Genomic DNA, 26,799 nt, shown 5'->3' with positions numbered 1-26,799 from the left:
TCACGAAAATCAGGAGCTAGTGAGAACCAAATGGACTGGCTCACACTGGTGACATCAGAGGAGAGAGGGAGCACAGTGACCAGGAGTCCCTTGCAGAGGACACGGGGGTCAGGCTGGGTGGACTCACATGCACAGAGGATCGTGAGGAGAGCGTTGGTGTACATAGAAGTGTTGAGGGGATGGTAACCTCATTGTCACTCTGCTTAGAGCAGGAAATTCACGCTGGAATATCATGCGCTCAGCTTGAATTCTTTTGAAATGATAATAATGGCACTGACTCATTTCCAGCCGCTAGGACAGAATGCCATCGACTGGGTGGCCGGGACAACAAACATTTATTTGTCACATTGATTGCTAGTTCTGGAAGCCAGAAGTCCCAGATCAAGGTGCCAGCACGGTCTGGTTCTTGTTGAGGGCCCTCTTCCTGGTTATATCCTCACACAGCCTTCCTTGGTGTGTGCATACAGAGAGAGGGAGATCTTGTATCTCTTCCTCGTTTTATAAAAGCACCAATACCATCGTGGGGGCTCTACCCTCAGGACTTCCTCTAACTCTGATTAGCTCCCAAAGGCCCCACCTCCAAGTGCTATCCCATTAGGGATTAGGGTTTCAGCAAATGAATTTGGGGGGCACATAAACATTCAGTCCACAGCTGTACCTTATAGGTACATGACACCAACTCTGTTGGGTAGGTTCCTTTCTATAAGGTAGGTTCCCCTCTACAAGGGAGGTAGGAGACAGAGGTCTACAGCTATGTTGTTGCCAGTGGGAGGTAGAAGGGCTAATTCCAGATATGAACCAGGAGTTCATAGCCAAGGGATATGAATTTCTGGGATTTATTTTAATTTGCATGACACTGCCCAAGATAGAGAGCAGAGCGTGTGTCAACCAGCACACTGGCTAGAGATTCTGGGTCCCAGGACTCACATGCTCATCCCTGAGCCATAGGCTAGGGCCGTTTTCAGGAATATCCTTGGACCTGGGATCACTACCTTTCCTTCTCCAGACACCAAAGTCATAGCTGTGCCAAAGATTCCATCTCATAGAAAGATTCCACCCTCATAGCCTGTGGGTCGCTGACTTGGCCATGGAGGACAGAGCTGAACAAGAGGCAACCAGACCCGGTAAAGAGAGGAAGGAAAGGTAGTCTGATTAAGTTTTGTCTCCAAGTGTCTGTTTTTGGGTTTGTCCCTGCATTGATCTGCAAGGGAATGAGGCAAGTAATGGCCCCTCAGGGACTTTCAGGACTTTGGTCTCAATGTCAGCCGTCATTTTCAATCACCCTCTCCCTCCCAGCCATTAATTTTGGCCCAGGATCATGGGGACTTGTCCATCTATCACTCCTAATTGACACTAAATGATCTGTCAGTTTATTGATGAACGGCAGGAGTGGAATTGTCACAATATATTTTACTTTCTAACAACTCCTCCTGACAATTTTACCTTGTCCATCTCACTCTCCTCACATAAATCTCCATTGGCCGCTCATTCCTTCTCCTGGGCTGTTCTGGTGCTAGCACTTCCACGCCATCTGCACGCGTCAAGGACATCAAGATGGCGGAGAACAGCCGAGTGCCAGGCCCGAGGTTGCCCCCTTCCCTCCTCCTCTCTCCCTCTCGCTCTCTTTTTTAATGGCATAGATGTTCCAAGAATACTAAAGGGCCTCTGTCCTCTCTCTCTCTGTGTCATTGCCATACCAGAGTCTCTTTACCTGCTTGTTAGCAGTGAATAGTTCATTCTTATTAGGCTACAAAAGTGTGAAAGGCAAAAACTCACGGAGCTGCTGGGCTCCTAGATCTATAAGCACCTTTGCAAACACGTGTTTTGTCCTCTTGCACTAGCATTGTGACAGGCTTTCTCTCCCCACGGAAGTCAGTTTCTTAGCATGGGGGGGAGCTTAGCTGGAATTTCACCACTGGTGTGCCCCGTGCCGCCCCGTGGGTGCGGGTGTGCCAAGATGTGTGGGCTCGGCCGCTGAGCTGCTGGGCCAGGCCCAGAGTTGCCAAGGCCCCTAGGCTGTAACCACACGCGGTCTTGTCTGTCACGCTAGTTTTCCATTAAAATGATAGTTTTAAGTGTTTTCTGTTGGAAAAGATGAAGGAAGGATTGGAGTTATATATATAGTACTGGGTTTTATATCTATATGTGTATATGTATGTATGTATGTAGTTACTTAGTCTTAAGAAGGTATACATGTAGCTGTGAGAAATCCTTTATCCTTTATGAGTCCAAGGATAAATAGAGAAGCTTGACAATATACGAAGAATGTCGTTCCTCTCCCTGCTTCCTCTCCTGCTAAAGATAATTTTTATTAACTGATAAGGACTATTTTTGTTTATTAACCATCATTCCATTATCCTATCAAAATTAAAAACGCTTCCTTAATGTCATCTGATATCTAGCCATATTCAGATACTTCCATTGTCTCAAAGTTGTCTTTTTACAGTTGGATTGTAAAAAGGGCAAATCAAGGTCTACACCTTGTATTTAGTTATTAGATGTCTTTAGTCTCCCTTTTGTTCTGCAAACCCCCTGCCTCCCTTTCTCTCCATGCCATTGATTTTTTTTCTTTTTTTCCTTTTCTTTCTTTTTTTGGGGGGGGTTGGGGAAAATAGTCTTGCAGAGTGTCCCACATTCTGGATTTGGCTCACGCTTCCTGATCATGGTGTTTAGCTGGTTCCTCTGTCCTTCAGGTTCCTTGTGAAGCTGGTGGTTAGATCTGGATTAATCTAGCAAGTTAGATTCCGGCTGACTGTTTTGGCAGGCGTCCTTTGAGGGTGGTCCTGTGCCCATCCTGCTGCGTCACATCCGAAGGCACAGGCAGGCGTGAGAGGCGCAGGTGTGCGGGGGTTCCATGTGAAGCGAGGCTTCGTGAAGTGGGACCAGGAATGTGCCCTCCATTTCTGCTCCCCATCAAACTCCCACCTGGAGGCCGTAGCATCTGTGGAGAATTGTTGCCTAGAGAGTGATATCAGTTGAAGGATGTCAAATGGTGACTTTCCAATTTTCCCTTAACAAAAATTCTTGTATAAAGAGCTTTCTTTTGTCAACTCTTTGGTTGCCTGAAATACAGTTCATATCTATAATCCTGCCCTTGGCTTCCTGCTCCAGTCTTTATTTCAAGAAATTTCAAACCTGTAAGAAAGTGGAAAGGCTGGTACAACAAACACCCTTCCGGGTAATGTTTTACCACCTGTGGCTCTTTCTACTGAACTGTTCGAGAGCTGCAGCTGCCTGGGCATTGGCATTACTAATAATAGTCAGCAGTTCTTTTACAAGAGATTGGTGTCTGTATTTTCTGCTTCTGAGTCTGGAGGGCCTGGCACACTGAGGTGCTCCATTCATACTTGATCAGGGAGTGAGTCTGGGACATTTCTTACAGAGCTCTAGTAATTAAAAAGGGACCAAGGATCCCCAGGTCTGTCCAAGTATAAAATCTTAATCCTTGACCTTCAGATTTTCATCAATAAACGTAATTTTGTTTATTTAGTTTTCAAAAAAAACCAAAACAAATTAGAAAAATTGAGAATTTATTTTCCACATGCTGCCCACCATCACAAGGAACCTGGGATCGGCATGGCGGGACCGGGGGTCCTTGGCACCGTGGGTGAACTTGGTTCTCGGTGAGGTCAGCCATGAGAGATGAGTGTCCAAGATAAGGTGAAATCAGTGAAGTGGTTGCATATGAGCTGGTGAGAAGGAGAGTCCTCGGTAGCTAGTTGTGCACCCATTTTCAGTGGCTGTGCCCAGGGTTTGGGCGCCATGTCCCTGTTTCTGTGGCTTTTGGAGATGCCCACAGGAGCCTCCAGTGTAGACCTCTGTCTCAACTTTCTATCAGGTGCTTTCTCATGCATTTACGCATTCCCTTTATGTGGCCTCCAAGACATGGCGGATTCAGAAAAGGTAACCTTGGGGCTCAGCAACAACAGAGCTCTTAAATGTACACCTTACATTTGTTTGTTCTGCATAGGCTCCCCTGGAGAGCAAAGCCAGAAATTACTCTCCACCCACGTTCAGAGCCTGGACAGAAAGTTGGCAAAGGAAGGTCTAGATCAGTTTCTATTTTAATTGAACTTGGAGAATTCACAGTAGAATTTAATTGTATTGTTTATTGCTGGAAATTACGTGTGTGCAGTAGGATCTGAAGATGAAATAAATAACACCTAGACTATTTACGTTGAAATAACTCACGCAGAAAGAAGTGTCCTCACTGAAGTAGTGGGAAGTGTGGAGTGTGCCCAGCTCCTTCTATCCTAAGGCCTTTCCCGTCTCAACACACTTGTACCATTCTGGTAGATGTCATCGGCTTTGGTAACTGGTTCATGGGAAGGAGTGAGAATAATGGACAGATAACAACAGGACTGTCGTTTCCCATTCGGCCCCGCAGTGCACAGCAAAGAGGCCCTTACTAAAAGTCACCCTTCAAACAAACTCCTACGTCTGAGTCTTTGTATAACTTCATGTCATCTTTTGAGACATTAGAACTCTTAGTGAATCTGAATTTTATTTATTTATTTTTATATACATTAGGAATATACATAGCAGAGAATTCAAAGGGTAAGGAAGGATGATATGAAGCTAAAGCTCTCCTTCCCTGCTCCCCCCAAGGCACTCTGTTTCCCTTCCCAGAGGCAACCACTGTTCACCAGTATCCTTCCAAAGAGACTCCATGCATTTACAAGAAATACAGGTTAATGTATTCTTTTATCCCCTCACATAAATGGTAATGTGTCTATTCTCTATTTTTCTTTTATCATACAACAGTATTTCTTTCTTTTTTTTAAAGAGTTTGTTTATTTATTAGAGAGCACAAGTGGGAGGGGCAGAGGGAGAGGGAGAAGCAGACTCCCTGCCTGGCAGGGAGCCTGATGCAGGACTCAATCCCAGGACCCTGAGATCATGACGTGAGCCGAAGGCAGATGCTAAACCAACTGAGCCACCCAGGTGCCCCCATACAACAGTATTTGTTGGTGGTCTTTCTGAATCGCAATACAGAGTAGAACTGTCTCATTTTTAAGGGCTACACAGTACTCCAGAATTTCCTATCTCAATAAAAGTAATCATAAGCCCACAATAGATGTGGTATCTTCCCAGATTGAGAAAGCAGATTTCCCTTGTTTATTCACGTACTAAATATAACATGATCCTTTGGAAAGTATCATAAAAGCTTCAGATAAGGTACATATAGACCCCTTAGGGTAAGGAAAAGATATGAAGCATGCATCAACCTTTTTCTCTTTGAGGTTCCGGTGGAGGGCATTTTCACACACTTCCGCTTAGATTGATATAGTGATGTTCAGTTTAGAGCAAGCAGAGATGTTCTGTGTTATAGTCATTGCAGGTTAGAGCCCTGGATGGCTTGTCTAGTGTCACAAAACCAATTTACTTATGCAAATGACTAAATATGAAATAATTGGAATCTTGCAATTCTGTCAAGTGCCTCCCAATTGAAGGTGATAGCGGTCTGTTCCTGTAAGCCCCATGTGGAGTAGCATTTGGATACTTCACTTCCCACTCTGAAAAGTGGAGCAGTCTCCCTGACAAGTGGCCCTAGTCAGTGCCCTCCCTAGAGCAGAGGTGAGTACCTGATGCCCAAGGAGGAGGGGAGGAGCACGTGCGGTAACTTGAGGTGAACTTGTGTTAATGCCTGTGTACCAGGGAAGGGACAGCTGAGGCCCCGAGGCCACATGGCATCCAATGGCTGTGTTTCTAAGGGCCTAAGTCAGCAGAACTGCTTCCCAGTTGCCCGTGGGGAGACTTGTGTGGAGGCCTGTGTGGTAGCCTGTGGGGAGGTCCGCTGAAAGACTATGAGGTCCAGGCCCTGATCCCCACCTCCCCCTGAGCCTGCTCTCAACTTCCTTTCAGGCCTTCAGCTTTTCTTAACAAGTTAAGCTACTCTTGAATTTCATTTTTTTTTTTAGATTGATTTATTTGAGAGACAGAGTAGGGGGAGGAGCAGAGGGGGAGGGAGAGAGAGAATCTCCAGCAGTCTCCCCACTGAGCGCAGAGCTCAATCCCACCACCCTGAGATCATGACCTGAGCCGAAACCAAGAGTCAGATGCTCAACCGACTGAGGCGTCCCTTGAATTTCATGTTTGTAATTGAAAACCAGGAGTGGTTCTAGAGTGAGTTCTCAGCGTGTGCTGTGAAGGCTTTGACTTGTGGCCCTTTGCAGTTTCTCATTTTGCAGAAGTGCAAATTCTCCTGTGACTAGAGCTGCTCATTTCGTGGAGCCAGGGGTAAGATCGTAAAGTAAGAGGGTCTCTGAGGGTCAGGGAAGAAATGATAGGCCTGCAGAAGTATCCCTTAAATAACAGCCAAAAAGCACAGCGTCCTGTGGAGTATTTCTGTATCTCTCTGGATTATCACACAGTGCGGGGGTTTTGAAACCAGAAGGTTAGAGCCAGTCTTGTCCAATCTCCTGTCAAATTCTAGTGTCTCCAGCAGTGCTGGTCCGGGGTCTGCTTGAATCCCTCCATTGCTGGGGAACTCAGTGGGTGTGTACTTTTTTTATAAAGACTTTTTTAGTTCTGCAAGAGCACTTTAATGATGTAAAAACTCAAACAAGACAGATAATGCTAAATTTGCCTGAAACCACCATCTCGTCCAAGCCTAGTCATCTCTCTAGAAGTAACTACTGGTAACAGTTCTTTGGTTATCTTTTACCAACAATAGATACTCAGTATAATTCAATATACAATTTTACACAATAGGTATGCTTACTGAAATCTCTATATTTTTTTACATAAATACGTTCATATTAAGGGTGTTCTTAATTTTTTTCATTTTTCATTGAGCAGTACACCTAGAGATCTTTTAGTACAGGCAGATTTACTTCATGTTTCTAACTGCTGCATCGTGGTGTTATGGAGTATGCACCATTCACTCGGTTGGTGGGCCTTGAGGTTATTTCTAATTTTTTAAAAGATTTTATTTATTAGACAGAGAGAGAGTGAGCACGAGCAGAGGGGGAGAGGGAGAAGCAGACTCCTCGCTGAGCAGGGAGCCTGATACAGGGCTCAATCCCAGGACCCCGAGATCATGACCTGACCTGAAGGCAGACACTTAACCGACTGAGCCACCCAGGCGCCCCAGTTATTTCTAGTTTTTATGCCATTATCAACCCCCTGATTTAGGAAATTTACAGTTTCACCCTCTGATCAGGATTCCACCTTCTGGGGCCCCATTGCAGAACCTGTGCGTGGACAGCCCGCATGTCTTGCCCACCCCCTTGTTGAATGGATGAGAAAACACACACACACATTTATTGTGGCTTTTGTGCTGGGCACAGCTAAGCACAGTTGTCTTACTTTATCCTTAAAACAACCCCTGTGAGGGCGCCTGGGTGGCTCAGTTGGTTAAGCGACTGCCTTCGGCTCAGGTCATGATCCTGGAGTCCCGGGATCGAGTCCCGCATCGGGCTCCCTGCTCAGCAGGGAGTCTGCTTCTCCCTCTGACCCTCCCCCCTCTCATGCTCTCTGTCTCTCATTCTCTCTCTCTCAAATAAATAAATAAAATCTTTAAAAAAACAAACAAACAAAAAACAACCCCCGTGAGATAGGTACTCTTATTGTCCTAGCTTACAGATGAGGAAGTAGAAGTTCGAGAAGATTAAGTAACTTGCTCAAAGTCCCATAGCTAGTAAGGAGCCAGTCAGGATTTGAACCCCGGGTGCACTGGGCCGCAGGGTCATGCTCTTGTCCTCTGTGTCTCGCTGCCTTCCGTTTTTGTGCCCTTGGCTCCTGATTTAGTACCTTTGCACTCTGTAGGCCCTCAGCAGACGTTCCCCGAGGGCTGTTTGGACATGGCTCCAGCATGTTCAGCCTGTGGGAAGAATAACAGGGAGTGAGCACTTGACCTTCACGTCCTCTGGCCTACCTGTCTGCAGAGCTGTGCTCCAGCCAGCCGCCGGGCCCCGGGAAGGTGAGTGCAAAGGATGCAGCCTGCACTTAGGGGCCCGAGCCAAGGCCAGGCCAGTCCTGCCATTAAAAGGCCTAATTAGGCTAGTCATTAAGTTCAATTAGGCATTGGAAATGATCATTCCTTCTAACCCTGCTGTGCCCTCCAAGAACTGGATCCATTCCCAGGCAGCCAGCTCGAGAGCCGGTTGTAGTTGCTGGTGCCTCGGCAGCCCCGCCTCTGGTTTCGGGCCTCTGACTCCTTTTCAAGGCTGAGGGCAGAGTAATCCAGGATCAGCCCAGAGCGGGGTGCTCTGAGTACATGTGAAATACAGTCAGGTGTCTGCCTTGGAGGCCATTTCCTGAGCTCCTTTCTGGTCACCCTCCTTTCTTAAGGCCACTAACCCTTTCCCCAGGCACCTATTAGGAGTTGGGACATCTGCCTGTGTTCTAGTCCCCTTCTGCCACTCACACACCGTGTCACCTCAGGGCAAGACATGTGGGCTCTTGGGATGGAGGCTCCCTGAGGGGTCCGAACTAGATGATCTCCGCGTTCTCTTTTCAGCACTGGAATTTGATCCTGGGAAATCCCAATACATAAGCCTTGGGGTATACCGCATTTCTTCTCAGTGGGCACTGAACGGGGAGAGAGAGGAGGAGAGGTCCGGTGTGAGCCTGTGCCGAAAGCTAGGCACCGTCACGCTCTGTCTCTTCAGCGTTAGAACAAAGTGGTCTCACAGGCCCTCCAGAGCTCAGAAGGGACATTTGAACTTCTGAAATATGCTTTCTAGATAGTTCCTTGAAATATTTTAGTTCAGAAATCACTGCCTTGAAGTGAAACAGCTGACAGACACTGAGGCGGGACAGGCCTTCCAGGCACAGCGGCCTGAATGTGCCACAGGGGCTTTGGAATGAACAGGGCTGGGTGACTAAAGCCCAGGGTTTGCCTAGAGAAGTGGATGGAAATAGATAAGGTAGAAATGGGCTTGAGTGCAGGACCTTGAACTCCAGGCACATGGTTTATTATTTAGAGAACAGGGAGCCACTGAAGTGTTGACAGGTATGTGACCAGTGGTGTGAGGGACACATTATCTATCACACCTCTTCTGAATGCCTTTCTTAAAAGATTTTATTTATTTATTTGAGAGAGAGAGCACAAAGGGAGAGAGAGGGAGACCAGACTCCCGGCCAAGCAGGGAGCCTGATGCAGGACTCGATCCCAGGATCCTGAGATCATGACCTGAGCCAAAAGCAGACGCTTAACCTACTGAGCCACCCAGGCGCCTCTGAATGCCTTTTTGACGTGACATAGTTTGGGATATTTGTAGGAGTTAAAAGACCCATTTCTCCTCGTGGAATTATCTTAAAGGTGGGGATTATGTCCATTCTTGATAGCAGAGTGTTCTCTTTTTAGACCAGACAAAGCTGTGGAGAGAGTCAGCTCATCTTTTCTCCCTAAGTTGGATGCCTTTTTTCCCAGCAGATTTTGGTGATGTTGCTCATTCCTATCCTGAGATTGCACTGTTCTGCATCCAATTCAAATGCTTGCTTTCTCTTAAGAGACTGTATGCTTAACTAGATATGATTGTGTGAGATTCGTTTTTCCGTGGGATCTGTGTTCCTTCTCAATCAGGATGACCTCTCATTTGCCACTGGATGTGTTGTATTAGTTGAGGTTGCATTTATATCTGCAAGCAACAGGGAACCCCACTAGCAGAGGCTTAAACAGAAAGAGATTTGTCTCAAAAAACAAGAGGTCCAGGCTCCACAGTCTAAGGCTGGTGTGGCAGCTCCATGGTGATGACAGGGATGGAACTCTTTCCATCCTCCTGCCCACCATCCTTCACATGTGGGCCTTCGTCATCATGTTCATGCCTCATGGTTATATGATGACTGTTGTACCTCCAGGCCTCACCTCTGTTTTCCAGCGAAGAAGAAGGGAGAATGACATGGAGGTGAAGGTATAGGGCTGTTTCTTAGCAGGAATTTGCCTTTTGGAGGAGACAGAATGGGGGGATGTACTTTCCAGGGACTGCTGCATCTTCCTCATTGGTCAGAAATGTGGTGTATGCCCACCCCTCAATGTGAAAGAGGCTGGGGAATTGATTATTTTCAGTTGGGCTCGTTGCCACCCCAAACAAAATTAGGGTTTGAATCCAGAGGAAGGGGAAAGGACTTTGGGGTAGGTACCAAGTTGTTTTCTGTGGTCAACCCCATCAAGCAGAGCTGTAGAAGTCACTGCGTGAGACTGCAGACTGTGATATAGAGGGTTGTGTGTGCTAAGGAGCATAGAAACAATTTCACCGAATTCTAGAAGCTTCCCAGCAGTGGGGAATCCTTTCGAAAGGATTTGAAAACCAGAACAAATTGCCTTTTAGACAGGGATAAACAGAAGTGGCCGAAATGAAGGAAGGGAACCAAGAGACAGAGAAAGTAAAGCAGGAGATGGGAAACAGGAGTGGGGTGCCCGCTGAGAAACCTGGAGGTTAATGCTGGAGGTGAAGTTAATATCATTGTAGGACGCAGGGTCCAGCTGGTGGAGAGGCCCTGGGAGCCAGGCAAAGTGTTTCTCATGTAGGGGTGGGAGGCACCATCCATCCAGGCCAGGCGGTGAGGGCTGGCTGCTGGACATGTCTACTGAGGGCTCCAGGCAAGTTCAGCAAGGGGCAGCAGGAATGTGGGAAGTGGGGGCGCGAAATGAGGGGTCTAGAAGCAAAAAGTATGAAGCAACTCAGCTGGGCAGGCCTAGCCAGAACCCACCTCAGGGCTGGATTCAGTTGCAGCACCAAGGAGGAGAAAGCATGTCCAGCCTGGGCAGTGATTAGCAGCATAGGGAGTAGAGACTGGGGTGAGAATAATAATAATGTTGGTAACAGCCACTCTTCACCGAACACTTCTTGTGTGCCATGTCCTATGCTAAATGCTTTGCATGAATTAGCTCATTTGACTCTTTGAACAATCCTGTGAAGCAGAATGTGGTGGTATCACTGATTTTGCAGTTTTTAGTGGCTTTTGCCTGAGAGCACACAGCTAGTGAATGGTGAAACTCTGCTCTGAACCCTCTGACTCCAGAGCCCCACCAGCCACTGGTTTTAAGCCAGTTGTTCAAATTAGGATCAGAGCTCAGCACCCACACATAGGCTGGCCGGATCCCAAATGGTTGAGCCCAGGGCTCTGAGTCCTCTGGGACCCAGACAACAAAGGGCTGCTTTCTGGGGAGCTTGAATTGGAGGTTTGGAGGGTTCTGCACGACCAGACATCCTCTTTCCAGCTACGCAGAGGGAAAGGAAGTAGAGAGGAGTCCTAGTAAGCAGGAAGAAAACATCAGGAATGTTAAGATTGGAGTAAGTGTTCAGGAGAGGAGGGTAAAGGGAAAATAAATTTCCCTGTGCAATTGGGAAAGTAGTGGCTGGTTTTGACAACCCCTAAGGAAAGAGAAGGGAGGCCCGAGATGGAAAATGTGCTAAATTTCTGATGTAGGGAGTTTGTGTTTATTGTCTCTAAAAATGATTGAGTAGGGGCACCTGTGTGGCTCAGTCCGTTAAGCGGCCGACTCTTGGTTTCGGCCCAGGTCATGATCTCAGGGGTGTGGGATCGAGCCCCTGACAGGCTTTGCACTGCTGAATCTACTTGAGATTCGCTCCCTCTCCCTCTGCCCTCCCCCTACTTGTTCTCTCTCTCAAATAAATATTTTTAAAGAAGATTGAATAAAGGAAAGAGGGTTTCCTTCCTCCCTTTCTCCCTTCCTCCCTTCCTTTTTTGTTTTTTCTTGCCATGTTGACTTTGGAATCTCCAAACCAGCACATCCCAGTAATTGAAATTTTGGGGCCAGATAATCCAGTTCCAAGGAAGGGGCTGCTGGGGGGGAAGGTGGTCAGACAGGGAATGGTGTAAATGGGGCAGGGTCAGTGTCATTCACAGAGCTGGGGAGAGACCTGGGAAGTCATGGAGTGCGGGGTCCCTTCAGTGTAGAGAGGGAGAAAGTGAGGCCTGGGGCGCTTAAGGGACTCAGGTATAAAATCTTAGAGTTAGAAAAGCCCTTGGCCTGCTGCCCAAGGTCAGCCAGCTAATTAGTGTAATAGAACATGCCTCTCATTCTACAGCCATGCCCATCCACAAACCTCACACACACGCATTTATCAGGTTCACAGAAAGGCCATGCACTATGCTGTTCATGCAATAGTGAGTCTGTTAGCATGTAATTGTCTTTACTGCGGTCCCTTCCAGAAATGCAGTGTTGATCATACGAAACAATCTTATTGAACAGAAAAACTTTCAGAGGAAAAAGTTAGGTATCCTGAGCAGCCAGCCTGCTGCAGGGGACTCGCTGCTTTGCAGCTTGAGCAGCTAAATGCCAGGAGGGGGCGATTAGGGATTCCCCTGACATAAATGATCTCCTTGTCCTCCCTTTGATGGATTCAGTCTCTCAAAAATAAAGTGCATTTGTGAACATCATTCCTTACCTCATACTTCTTCCCTTTTCTTTTTAGTTCTTTATTGAGAAATAACCGAGAGCAGTTTTAGTATAGAAGCAGCCGCTTGGGCATCCGTCGGTATGAATATACACACGGAGTGCAGCCCCCTCACGTACTCTAGGTTTTCTCTGGTCTGTGGGTCTGCCAGAGGTTTTGCTTTTTGACCCATGCCTCTCTCACCACAGCTGGTCACGGGTGCCTGTAGCAGGCCCTCCTGGTTTCACGGTGGTGCTCATATGAGAGGCCAGGTTTAGAAGCGCCAGGGCGTCCTTGGCCCTGTCCAGGCTCATCTATAGCGGGGAGTCACCAGGGTGGGTCCTGACCCTTGGAGGAGGCTACCCCACACGGGGCCTTCCGCACACCGACAGCCAGCCGGAAGAGGGTCACCTCTAATGGCGTGTGTCACCTTTTCTTTAAGCATCTCATCACTTGGCTGGGTCTGAATGTATTCATGGGCCTTTGGAGGGGCCACAGGATCTAGAAGCAGGGCAGAGAAAACAGTGGGTACAGGATTGGGAAGGAAATCTTTATAGGTCTCTCCGTTACAGAGCAGAAACTTCTCTCCAGGAGAAGCCAAAGACCCGACTCATTCAGTGATTAAAAATGGACTGAAATCTAGGTTTCCAGAAATAGTGATAAACGTTTGCCCCTGACTTGCAGACCCATGATTTCCTCTTGTCTCACTCTTTGTCCTCATGGCCACACTTCCCAGAGATAGGCGCTGAGCCTCATAGTTCCTGTCTTATCCACTGGCCTTCAGTCCCTCAGCTCACGGCAGCAGGAAAGTCTCCGTTCACACCGTTCTAAATGTGCTCTTAACCTAGCTTGTAAGCTAGCTTGACCTAGCTATAGGTCCGACTTTGGGCAAACAGCAGTACCTAGCTATGATAAAGTAAGTTCTGTGATTTTAAAAAATGATAGTTTTTCACAGTTAACCTTCTATATGACTGGTAATGCTAGCTTTCCATTGAGGAGCTAACGTTTTCCTTTAAATAAATCTGTTGAAGTAAAAGTAAAACATGAAGGAGGTGCAGAAAGTGTGAGGGTGGCATTTGAAAACCTGACAGCCAGTTGAGAAACACTGCCCTGCAGCGCGACGCCCCCCCCCCGCCCGCTTCCCCCCCCAGCTTCTCCCCCAGCGGGAGGGCTGACAGAGCCTTTGTCACTCAGACCCTTCCTGCTGCCTTGGTCCCTCAGCGAGTGGCATAGTGTTCATTGCCACCTCTCTTTCAGTTGTGGACTTAAGTAACTGGAAGGGAAAAAAGGGAACTCGGTGAAAATTCATTTCTAGTCCCATGGTTCCCTCCTGATCCCTGATCAATGTCAGTGTGTATATTTATAGCGTTGAAACCAACGCGTGCGGCACCTCCTCTGCATTTCAGCCACAGCGGGTCCCCTACTGGCTTCTGAACACCCCTGGCCCTTTCTGCCTCCTACCTCTACTCAGGTTGTTTCCTCCAGTAGGAGGAGCCTTCCTGGAGCTTTTCTGCCTCTCCAGGCCGGCTCATCTTTCAGTCTTCTAGAAAGTCTTCCCTGACGGTTGGAATCAGCATGGCTAGTTACCAGGACATTTTGCTTCTATCACCCTCACTTGTCCTGCGAAGTTGGGGACAACCATTTGTCCAGTAGATGAGGAGCGGGAACCTTGGTTTCTAGCTTCAGCTCTGTGTCCAGCGAGCCTCAGCGAGGCTGTAGGTAGGTTGCTTTCTGGTCTCTGTTTTCTCAGGTAGAAGGTACACAGGGAGGGTTGCAGTAGTAGTCTTTCAGGAACTGCCATATGTGTCTTCTGGAGGCATTACTGCTATTTCTAGATTGTTCTTTTCTCCAGCCAGACTGTAAAATCCTGCGCAAAAGATCCCCAAATTCAACACCTTCTAGTCGTGCCAGATAGTTTAGTAAAGTGAATAAAATAATGTTCATTTGAGACACCAAAGAGTTATCAACTCTTACACTTTTTTACTTATTGATAGCAGGCATATACATACATTTTGTGTGTGCCCATAATTGTTTTTAGCTATTAGAACTTTGCACCTTTTTTTCCGCCTCATTGATGTTCCTTTAGAATTTGAATCAGAACAGAGATGTTATTTTGCATGTGACCAGCAGGGGGCAAACTTCACCCAGGAATTGCCTTATAAGTCACTATACCTTCAACTTGACAGGGCTTGGTAGTCTGCGTGGCCATCCGTTTTCATCTTTGTACTGGGCACCTTGTTGGTGATACCAGAGAAGCTAAATACGATCTAATATGACCTGAGGCCACAAAATGCCAACACTTGAGTGCTGAGGAGTTCCTACTTCTCTTTAAAAGAAGGGAGAAATACAAATACCTACAAATACGTGCTGGACTCCGAACCCATGAATGGCAAGAACTAAGAGCCGAGAGGAGAACAGTGGGAGCTTCAACTTGCAGGAGAGATTGCATTGAAGAGAAATCTGTTGGCCAAGTGAAATTTCATGACAAATATCTGACTTTTAATCGGTATTATAAGTGTGAGGACATCTTAGAGCAGATTAGCCAGTCTACGGCCTGCTACTGAATAGCCAAGATTATATAGCCAAGATTACAGTGGCAACGTCTCCTTTGCTCAGATTCGGATTTTCACTGTGAAGGCTCTTTTTGTGGGTCATACAATTTATAAAATAGAGCCTTGGTTTTTGATGTGCTAGTGAGGTGTTGTATGAGCTGGGACACATCACCTCCTTTCTCTCATACCTTGGTAAAATTTACCTCAGTGAGGTTCGGAGGCACTTGTGAGATTTTTATTGGACATTTGAAAATTATGAGGGCAGAAAACCTCATAAGAAAATGGTATTTTGACTTCTTTTCCTCCAGAGGAGTGATATGTTTTGCAAACGTAAGGTAGCTTTGGCTCCTGTTCGGCTGGTATCTCATTCTTGCTCTTCCCCTTGCCAAGTGCTTCTGACTTCGGCCCCCTGGCTGTGGAGTTTCCTCTTTTTGTCATGGGAGTCCTGTGAACTACACACAGTGGCTCCAGCTTTTTTTTTTTCCCAGGCAACAAGTTCTACTAGTAACCATTTGTCCAGAGCCTTCACATCTGGATCAGAGGCCGTGGCCCATGGGTGCTGGGTGAGCAGAGGGCCTTCCCCTGGGACAGTCGGGCCTCTAGATGCCTGGCACTTTGGTCTATTTTAAGCCTGATCTGTCTTGCAGCAGGAAGGTGAGTCTAGGGTCTAATATGTGCTGTGGATATTAAGAGACTTCAAGGACACTTCCCCCCATTTATCCCAGTTATGTCCCCTGCTAAAATAGGTTAACGGTGTCTAATTAACCACTGAACATTGTCATGCTGCATAAAGATAGCATCCGGGCTGTTCTCTGAGCCGTGGTACTTTATCTCCATTTAGATCTCTGCAGTATTCCATTAAACTCGAGAGAAACATTTTAACTGAGATGATGTCTACATTAGAGCTGCCTTTCACCCTTCAGCACGTAACCCGTGTAAGCAGCAGCTGAGGCCTTGTGTCTGGTACGGCAGGGAGGACAGAGGAGACAGACTTCTCGGGTGGGAGGCTCTGCACATCACAGCATTCCTACCCCCACCAGCGCCAGAACGGCCCCCGAGGATCCAGGAGTCAGTAGTGGTCCCCTGTGACTGCGATCACAGGACAGACCAGTGCCACCACGCTGGTCCTCAGCTGACCAAGTCAGGCCCGTTGAATGGCAGTGTGGTCTCTGAATGCCAAGAGAAAGGAATTGTATTTGAGCAAAAGAACTTAGAAAAGGAGGGGCGCCTGGGTGGCTCAGTTGGTTGGGCGACTGCCTTCGGCTCAGGTCATGATCCTGGAGTCCTGGGATCGAGTCCCGCATCGGGCTCCCTGCTCAGCAGGGAGTCTGCTTCTCCCGCTGACCCTCCCCCCTCTCATGCTCTCTCTATCTCATTCTCTCTCAAATAAATGAATAAAATCTTTAAAAAAAAAAAAAAACTTAGAAAAGGAGAGTGCGTGGAGGGAATGGTGACTTCGCTACGTGGGATCTCCTTTTTTGCCACATGTGAGCTGTCATGTTGTAAATAAGACATATATAATAAATCCCACAGAACAATTAAACCAACATTAACTAACGAATTTTCAGGCCTGACAAAGTACAGTACTACTGTAGTGGAAAGTGCGTCCTCATCATGGAAAATATTAGTTGGATTTGAAGCAGAGTCTGTGGAATGAGCATTTCCCATCGTGCAGAACTACCTATGTGCTTCTGTCATGTAGGGATTGAGAGCTGGGCTTTGGTGACAGACAGCCCGGAGGTTGTATTCAGGCCCTACGGCTTTCTAGCTGGGTGACCTTAGGCAACCTACTCTACTTCTCTGAGCCTGTCTCCTCGATTGTAAAATGGAGCAAATAAATAAAAAAAAATAGAATGTGATAATGAAGTAAAATAATGTGCAATGCTATATATCAATTAGTATTATATAATAGTAATATACATGAAGAAGATAACATAATAACGTGCTAGGCACCCAACAAGCTCAATAAATGTTAACTGTTTTTGTTTTTTTTTAAGATTTTATTTATTTATTTGACAGAGAGAGAGAGACAGCAAGAGAGGGAACACAAGCAGGGGGAGTGTGAGATGGAGAAGCAGGCTCCCCTCTGATCAGGGAGCCTGATGTGGGGCTCGATCCCAGGTCCCTGGGATCAAGACCTGAGCCGAAAGCAGACGCCCAACGACTGAGCCACCCAGGCGCCCTAAATGGTAACTGCTGATATCCTCAGTCATCAGCCTTCCTGCGACAGGCTTGTGGGGCCGGGCCTGGGCATGGGCCTCCCCCTGAGGAGCGAAGGTGGCTGTGGGAAGCTAAGGGGAAGAAACCTAGCATGGGTCAGAGAGAAGCGGGGTGAATACCAGGAGGGACTGGTTGAGGGTTGGACTGAACGAGGCTTTACGTGGAGGTAGAGATAGCGAGACAATGCCGTGCCAAGTCACCGACCTGGTCTGTGTGTCACTCCCTGGAAAGCGGGAAGCCCAAGCGTCCTTACTCCTGTTACCCTAGCCCCACAAGGTGGGAGGTGAAGGAGAACATTCCTGTCACTGTCCAGAGCTAAAGCTTCATTCTGCAAAACGGCCAAAGCATTCAGAAGTGATGGAGTAGCTCTTAAAAAGAAACCTGGCATTTAATTAACTTTTCCAAGTGCTGGTTCAGCAACCTCTGTGTTTTACATTTTGAATATTGAACAAGCATCTCTAATTGGATCTGAACCGCTTCTGGGCCTGCCAGCCTGGAGAGCACCTGCTTCGGTTTTACGAACACCATGGAATCTTGTCTGAATTTCGGGGAAGCCAACTCAGGATTGCTCAGGAATGGAGGCTACAGTCTGTGAAGCGTTTCTTCCCTTCCCTCAGCCTTTCGGTCAAGTCAGAGCTAATTAACATTTTGGTTAGAAAGAAGTGGGCAACTCGGCAGGATAGGGCAGCAAGGTTTCCATTTTGCTGCTTAGTACCCATAGTTCACCCTACTATCTGCAATGAGGTGTAAGGCCTTGATTCTCTTATCTGACTGGGTCCCATTTCTAGAGATTACTACCTCAGAGGGCCTGGGGTGAGGCCCAGCACAGAGACACTGAAAAAAGCTCCATGATGCTGTTGTGCACCAGTTGTTAAGAACTATGGGTTTAAAGGATTCTCCACGGCAGTTCTCTGTACATTCTATTGCCTTCTGTAAGTGTGGGAAGTCAGGAATGGGCCGTTTGCACAGTAAATCCAAACAGATGTCTGGGTGCCCTGGGGACGTCTGAAAATCATCGGGTAGCTGCTTTTGAAAAGGCTTGGGGCAGTGTGTCTGGAATCGGGGTGGCAGTCGGGAGATGGGGCTTCTTGCTGCAGCCTCGTTACTCATAGCTCGGTGATTTGGATGAAGCACACACTGAAGTGCCCCATGGCCCTGTCTGTCACATCGTGTCTCTGAAACCTGCGTTGCCTCTTTTCCAAAGCTAGGCTGAGCTCGTGGCAGTTGCCAGACAGGAGGGGGAAGAAACCGGCAGAGTGCTCCACCTGCGTAAGGTGGCGTCCCCCGGGTTGTTACGATTGTCAGGTTCCCAGCCCCCCTCCCCCCAGTAGCCACTTCTGAGGAAGAAGGCACGTGGGCGGGGGGTGTAGTAGGAGACCAGAAGCCCAGGGCAGAGCTGACTGCAGCCCTGTAGACAGCCTGCCCTGGGCCTGGACCAGGTCGCGGTGTTTCCTCAGAAGTATGTCTGTGAGGAGGAGATGAGCCAGAACCCACAATCCTCTACCTCACGGTCTGTGGGGGGCAGGACTTCGGCCCAAATCCTTCTTTAGTTACCTACCCTCTTGAGCTACCATAGACCGCTGTATTTTGTTTCTGTTTTGTTTTTAACCTGTCACCAACAATTTAAAAATGTACTCTATGTCATGACTGGATATGTCTGTATATAAAATGGGGGGAAAGTCTATGTAATACTTACCCTTACTATTTGCAGGATACTCTCTTTTCTATTCTACTTTATGCTATTAAAAAACAAAAAGAGGGGCGCCTGGGTGGTTCAATCGATTAATCATCCGTCTCTTGATCTTGGTTCGGGTCATGATCTCAGGGTCATGAGATTGAGCCCCATGTTGGGCTCCACGCTCAGTAGGGAATCTGCTTGAGATTCTCTCTCTCCCTCTCCCTTGACCCCTCCCCCGCTCTCTCGTGCTCTCTCTCTGAAGATAAATAAAGAAAAAGGAAAAGACAAGGAAGGCTGGTGGTGAGCCGCTAAATTGATTCCATGACTCACCGTGGGTCATGACCTTAGTTTGAAAATCACTGTGCTCCATTCTGTGTCCTTGTGCTGGGCTCTGACATTGTGTGACTTGAGGTAGCCGTGGAGACCAGGCAGGTACAAGACATCTGTGAAGTGGGGTTTTATTTCAGAATAACACCTTCAATCATGTTACTGAGATGCACATACAGATTAGTTAGTTGCATATTCGCATTTCTCTAAAGACATGTACTCTGCCAATTCTCCCAAAACCTGCTTCCCACTTAGCCTTCCTTTTGCTTCCCTTGCTTTTGGTAGCTGCGAAGCTACAGGCAATACTTCACTTGCCTCTTAATTTCCACTGTAAGAGAGCCAGCATTGCAGAGTGAAGGATAAAGGGCTTCTACGGGCCCCCCAGTGTCAGGAAGGGCTGGGAGCTCAGGCTCATCCCAGCCACGCTCCACTTCCACAGAGTTTTCCATGTGGGAATGCCGGTCCAGTTTACAGGCTTTGTGTTTGAAGAATCCAGAAGTCCAGATTTTTGTACAGAATCTCCCAATTTGGGCAACAAATTCATGTTAAAACCAAACCAAAACAAAACAAAACAAACCAGCAGTGTGGTCCCCACAAATGGACATGCTTGCTAGACAAGGCTGGAAAATGCTCAGCTTTATCAAAGACAGGGCGTTCCATGGCCAGTTCTCCAGGGCCTTGCCCAAGTTCCCACTGGACTTCCCATCTCCTGAGCAGAAGGCTTGCCCAGAATCTGCTATTTCTGGCAGAGAGTGAGAGAAAATGGAAGAGAATGGGAGAACATGCCACCTGAGGGCATCCCCACCTCTGACCTTGAGGGCTCCATTTTGATCTTGCTCCTTGTCGTGGGGTGAAATGAAATTTGGGAGGGTCCTTGGGCTCCCCTGGAGCGAGAGAGAGGAGAACATGAGCTCTGCAGCAATTGTGCTGAATGTGAAACTCATCCCCGTTTTAGATGTTGATGGCAGTTAATCAGCCTGCCCCGGAAGATTAGCATTGCCATTGTTTCCTTCAGACAAAATCACCGCTACTCTGGCCATGGCCCATCGCTTAGGAAGAAACGATGCAGTCACAACTCCTAAAGGTGATCAGGGATGCTATGTCTCTTACGTACAAAATGCAGGTGCCTTAATCACCTCGTTCTTCTCGGACCCTGTAGTCACCCGAGCCCTCCTGCCGTTGGGGACATATTACCAAGGCATTTGGATGGTGGGTTTGTAGAGTTCAGCTTCACCGGGACAATTAGAGGCAGTGGTCCTGGGGGGCAGACGTGAGCTGGGAGCAGAGCTTTCTGCCCTCCCACACAGGCAGAGGTGGCTTTGGCAGCTGTTAGGATTTTCTTGACTTAGAACAGTACTGGGAACCAGTATCATCCAGCAACAGCTCTGTGGTGATGCCTCCGGCACCCCGCTGCAGGTTGCCTGTGGTGCCTCCTCCTGCCTGTCTGTCCCACTTGCCCTCCTCCCCCGACTTGCTTCATCTCTTTACTGTCCTGTGAAGAGGCAAAAACTGCAGCCTGGGAGATCCTCCTCAGAGTTGTTCCATCCTGTTCTTCCAGCTTTAGCTACCCATTCTCTTCTCCCTCCCAACAGAAGCCAAAATTCTGCTCCCCCCTTAACAGTGCAGTTGGTGTGGTCTGAATTTCATGGACCCTAGTTTATTTAAACTGGGGCTTAATTTCAGATTATACTCAGAGAGGGGGAGTGGTTGTTTGCATTTTGCAGGAATTGCTGGTTGGTTCCGATGTCGCTCTGCTGACTGACAAGGCTAGCGGGCTCCGCACTGTCGAAGGCCTTCTCATGCACCCCAGCTCCTGGCCATTAAGACACTGCCTCCACCCTTTGCCCGTGATTTTCGTGGTGATTGACTTCTGACTTGAAAGAATTCATTAAAAAACCAACCAACTAACCAACAAAATCTATTGTGGAAATTTTCAGACATACAGAAAAGTAATCAACATGTACCCAACACCCAACTTTAATAAATTGTCAGTGTTTGGTCAGTCTCATTTAGACTTTAGATCCGTGTTTCTCAGAGGGTCAGTAGTGACAACCTTACAGTAGGATTACCTAGGGATTTGTTTAAAATGCGCAATCCCAGACTCCCTTTCCCCCAGACCTGCTGATCCAGAAAGCTGTCTCTGCCAGGTCCAGCAATCTACATGTCTACCAAGCTTCTCAGATGGTTCTTATGCACATTGAAGATTGAGAACCACAGCCTTAGATAAATGTCTATATATAATTAGGCTTCCTGTTCTCATGGAACGTCTGAAGGGCAGTACCTGCCCAGCATCACTCATGGGGTCTTCTGGTCCTTCAAGTGGAGGCTGCAGAAAGGTCCAGAGCCTACAGCTTGAACTGCATGGTCAGTCCATCTCTTTTTACTACTGGGAAGCTGCACATGCTAACAACTAAAGCTCCAAGTAAGACCCGAGGCCTCAGTCCTAAGAAAGTGCTCTATAAATTGGTCCGTTAATTGTTGAAAGGAGGGAATTGTGTCATCTATATCCATTTGAGTTCTGAACTTCCCCATCTGCGCTTAAACTCAATGATTTAAGTTGGAGTTACAGTGAAATAAGACTATAAGTAGGCATTGTGATGTCTGTAATTCTCTCATGCTGGTTATGGGCCTTGCTCTAGAAAGAGAAATCCAGGTCAGTAAAGCACTTGGAATATGCTAATTTGCCCTCACTTTTGAAATCCCCTCTCCAACGTATACCCCCATGCACGAGATTAACAGGTTCTTATAAACCTTGTTTTTCTTTTTTTCAGGTCAGGAAGGAGGGCTTCTGAAGAAATAGAAGAGTATGTTTCCAGCTTTCTTTCTTTCTTTTTTTTTTTTTTAAAGATTTTATTTATTTTATTTGAGAGAGAGAATGAGATAGAGCATGAGAAGGGGGAGGGTCAGAGGGAGAAGCAGACCCCCTGCTGAGCAGGGAGCCCGATGCGGGACTCGATCCTGGAGTCCCAGGATCATGACCTGAGCCGAAGGCAGTCGCTTAACCAACTGAGCCACCCAGGCGCCCTGTTTCCAGCTTTCTTATTCATTCTTTGGTGACCTTTGCTAGCAGTGCAGCTTTGGTGGTCATTATCTGTTCAGCCTTTGTTGGACTCAGCATTTGAAAGCAGAATGAGCGTGGCTTTTTGTCTGGGCCTTTAGTGATGCACACTGAATCCAGGGTTCAGTTAATAATGCTGTTTCCTTAGCTGAAGGTCTGGACCCTGGCATTAATATCCATGTCCTTCTCCCACCCTGTGGTTTTTAGAACCGTATGTCCAGGTATCAGAGTGCTCACCCCTGGATTCTTCTTTATTGATTCAGATGGGCAGAAACAATACCAGCCTTCTAAACCTAACCTTCTCCTAAGATTTGTATCAGAAAGGAAAATAAAAGATTTCTAGGTAAAGATAGAATGTAAAGGCAGGGCCAGTGAATTTCACCCCACCCCCCGGGGGTGAGAGGAGCATTCGTATCATAGTCTGTAGAATGGTGCACCGCATGCCTTGTGCGACCGTATCTGGCAGACCCAAGTGCCTAAATAGGTTTGACCAAGTTGATGGAGGAAAATGGGTCCAGAGACCATCTAGGAGAAACAATAGATACAATAATGATTTGGGTGGTTTCTTCCTACGTGTGAAATTCATTTTCTTTCCTTTCCTTCTTTTTGGGGGCAGTCACCGCCTCAGACAGCAGAGCTTGGATGGATCAGATGATGGAGGAGGTAAGATGTGTTTGGAGCCAGAGAGACTCCACGGCCCCCAGAGCCTTTCCTGGGCCACAGCTAAGGCCCTGTTGGCCGCAGCCTTCCTGGGAGGCAGTGGCCCCCCTACCGTCTCATCTCTGTGCCTTGCTGAGCGCTGTGTCTGCCTGGAGGACCTCACCCCCGTGGCTGTCTGCCAGCCCTGCTTGTCTTCACAACTCTGCTGAAGCATCTCCTCCTCTGAAAGGTCTTCCCTTCCCACCCACTCCCTCTCTGACTCTGATGTTTCTTCCCTGTGCTCCCAGGCTCCCTGGGCTAACCTCCAATATAACAACAGCAACACTAGCTAATACCTGTTAGGTGTTTATTATATACCAGGCACTTGATATACTGTCCTACCCGTTTATATTATGTTAAAGCATTTAATCATCACAGTAACCCCATGAGTTAGTACTATTGTCCCATTCTACAGTTGAGGAGACTAAAGCACAGGGAGGTTAAGTAAGGTTTTTCCAGTTCACTGTAAACTCTGTGCTCCAGTGTGGATAGTTTCGACTGCTGTGTAAATGCTCTTTTCTTCTACAAAGTCTAATCTGCCATTAAGACCACTCAGTGAATTTGTTCTTTCAGAGACTATATTTTTCAGCTCTAGAAGCTCCATTCGGTTCCGTGTCTTCCATTCATCTCCTTCTTTTGATCGTGTTTTGCTTCATCCTTGATGGTAGCCTTTATGTAGCTGTTATAAAGCCCTTTTCTGCCAATTCTGTCATCTCTCTGTTTCCTGTGTCTCCACCGACTGATTTTCTTCTGGTTACAAGTTCTATTTTTTCTGCTTCTTTACATGATTAGTAGTTTTTGATTGGATGCTGGTCATTGTGAATGTTACTATGTTGAGTGTCTGGATCTTGTTGTCTTTCTTTAAAGAATAGTATATTCTTTAAAGAAAAGTATATCTGTTTTAGTAGGCAGTTAATGTGTTTGTTGGTCAACTCAATCATTTTGAGAATTGTTTTTAAGCTTTATTAGGGCAAATCTAGGGTTCACCCTAAACATTAAGATACTCAGGTGTCCCTGCCTGGTGGTTCAACAAGGACTCTCCACTCTGTCTGAGTGGAGCTGAGCCTCTTCCAGTTCTTTATAAGCTGTGGGGATGGTTCAGGTTCACTTCACACCTTCTTGGTAGTAATTCTTTCCCCAGCTGTGTGGAGTTTGACCCTATACACACACAGCTTAGAATGCAGTCCCTCTAGGGGCGCCTGGGTGGCTCAGTCGGTTAAGCGTCTGACTCTTGATTTTGGCTCAGGTCATGATCTCAGGATCATAAGATCGAGCCTCACGTTGGGCTCCGCACCAGGCATGGAGCCTGCTTGAAATTCTCTTCCTACCTCTCCACCTCCCCTACATGTACTTTAAAAAAAAAAAAAAAAGTGCAGCCGATCTAGATTTCTGCACCCTTCTGCCAAATAGTGCCTCTGTCATCCTCTGCTTCTCAAATTCCAGCCACCTTAGCCTACCTACACTTTGACCTCTGCCTCCTCAACCCAGTGAGATCTCCATGCTCCACTAGGGGTTTCCCCTCTTTGGACCAGAGTCCAGGAAGTGTACATCTAAGCAGAAAGCCAGGGTTGACAGTAAGGCTCACTTCATTTCCCTCCTCTCAGGGATCCCCGTCCTGCACTACCTATTGTCCACTATCTGCACACAGCTGTTTCTTCCATTATTTCCAGTTTCCTACTTGTTCCCAGCAGGAATCCAGTGCTGGTTACTGCCTCATGGCTGGAGGTGGCGCCCCAAAGCTTTCAGTAACTAACCTTTGCGTGTGACCACAAAGCGAAGGGGAGCATTAAATCTAGAAAGCTTAGACTGTGACCCATACCGTTAGCTGCCTCACAGGACTGGGGGCTTATGCAACATGAGAACTGCTGGGATGGTGATAGAAACACGGACTCCCAGCCACCAGCAATCAGAAGCTGGAGTTGGGGCCCAGAGATCTGGATTGATTTAAATACGCTCCCTGGATGAATATTCTGCATGCTGGAGCTTGTCAAGCGTGCTGCAGTGCCGCTAAAGTTAGGACTGAGGGCAGGAGAGGACAGGAATCATGAAAACGTACTGCCTCATCTCATTCCAAAGGGGTTTTCGGGTAGAAAGGTAGTCACTGGAGGTCAGGAGTTGAGCCTCCGCTCTGAGATTTAGTAAGAGCTCATGAGCACAGCTTCATCATTCTTCAGCATTTGTCTTTGCTTTTCCTATTCTTTCTTATTGACAAGCTCATTTTGTTTTACCAGATCTTCCTCCTTAGCTCTACTCACTAAACTCCTTGTAGCCGCCGAACCCGTCCACCCACTAAGAATTCCCAGTGACCCTGTGAACTCAGAGTCCAAGTCTCTTTCCCCGCACATGTCCCCGGGATGCCTCGTGCCACCGCGTGGTGGCTCAGTGATTGCTGGCTGCTGGCTACACTTTTGACTTGCCTGTCCTCACAGACTGTTGCTCCAGCCATTGGTTGCCTAGGACGGCAGGGTAACCATCCAGGAGGGTGTGCCAAAGGACTCAAGGAGGCAGGGGCCCTGCTGGACATTGACAAAGCCCTTAGGTGCAGGGAAATGATGATGCTGCCCACTCTGAGGTGCTCATTAAATTCTTGGTCTCCAGAAAGTTTGCTCAGCTGGTATCCTCTCCAGGCCTCTCCCCACCCTACCTGGAACCTCTTTCTAACTCCTTTCAACGGACTTCTGAAATCCTCCTTTTCCCATTTTTTGCAGTGTGTGAAAATGCTACATTTCAAGGAGTAACTGTTAAATGTTCCAGCAAAACCTTCTGAATGCCAGAGTGAACACACATTCTAGATGTATGTTAGCAGAAGGTTGGGTCGGCTGCTATGGCGGCAACTCTGTCGGCCATCTTGTGCGAGCCCCTCGTTGGCATGTTAACAGCATCGAAGCTTCGAGATCATTATCCAAAAAGCAGGACTCAGAGGAGAACTCTGGTCTTCTGACTCACAAGAGATCTCTGTGCCTCATACCCCACACACACCAACATCACTGCCATCTCCGTGAATCACCAAACTCATTTAGTTCTCAAAACAAACCTATGGAAAAGTTTTTAAAAATCAACTTTATTGAGGTCGAATTTACACACAATAAACTGAATCCATTTAAAGCTCAGCATTTGAGTTTTGACAGATGTATATGCCTGGTGGAACCGCCACCACAGTCAATACATAGAACTTTCCATCTCCCCTCCAAACTTTCTCAGGCCCTTTCCAGTCAGTCCTTCCTCTGCCCCTGTCTCTAGGCAACTACTGAGTCTCTTTGTTGTCACTATGCAGTGGTTTGCACTTTGTGGAGCTTTATGTAAGTTGAAGTGTATGTACGTATGCTTTTCTGTCTGGCTTTTTTCACTTACGGTAAATGATTTTGAGTTTATCCAGGTTGTTGTATATGTCATTAGCCTGTTTCATTTATTGATGAGTAGTATTCCAGTGTATGGACAGGCCACATTCCGTTATGTATTCACCTGGTAATGGACATATGGATCGTTCATTATCCCCATTTTAAAGATGAGCAGACAAAGGCAAAGAAAAATAACCTTGCCAAAGGTCACACGATGAGTGACAACACTTGGAAGGCACCTCTGCTCACCACTACCCCACTGATGCCACACAGCCCAGCGCCAGGATTTGAATACACACCTTGACACCAGAGTCCTTGCTCCTGGCCTCTGGGCTGTAACAAACAGTACGACCCTCAGCTCTGTTGGCATCTCCTTCCACAGGTGGGTTGTGTTAATGTCAGCTCTCATGTTTGTAATATAGCGTGCCTAGCATGATTGATAGGATGCTTAATACAATTCCATTAAGGAAGGAGAGAGGAAAGATAACTATTTTCAGAGAATACCTCTAGTATTTTTTTCCCCTTCATAAACTTGAAGTGTGAAATTAGTGATTTGGCCTTTATTTTGGCTCTGGAG

The 26,799-nt window shown here is 47.2% G+C and overlaps 1 protein-coding gene across 3 annotated transcripts in view; it reads left to right on the top strand.

Annotated features, from left to right (window-relative positions):
- The window catches only part of IFT43 (intraflagellar transport 43), an 86,573-nt gene that overhangs the window by 40,520 nt on the left and 19,254 nt on the right, over nt 1-26,799 (top strand). For all 3 annotated transcript variants that reach the window (XM_034993236.1, XM_034993237.1, XM_034993235.1), the window contains exons 4-5: nt 21,899-21,931; nt 22,802-22,848. In XM_034993236.1, coding sequence (XP_034849127.1) covers nt 21,899-21,931; nt 22,802-22,848 — 80 coding nt within the window. The remainder of the gene's footprint in view (nt 1-21,898; nt 21,932-22,801; nt 22,849-26,799) is intronic.

Source organism: Mirounga leonina, unplaced genomic scaffold (assembly GCF_011800145.1).
Source record: "Mirounga leonina isolate KUSES-001 unplaced genomic scaffold, KU_Mleo_1.0 Mir_82, whole genome shotgun sequence".
Taxonomy (NCBI): domain Eukaryota; kingdom Metazoa; phylum Chordata; class Mammalia; order Carnivora; family Phocidae; genus Mirounga; species Mirounga leonina.
This window is presented reverse-complemented; position numbering and strand designations above follow the sequence as displayed.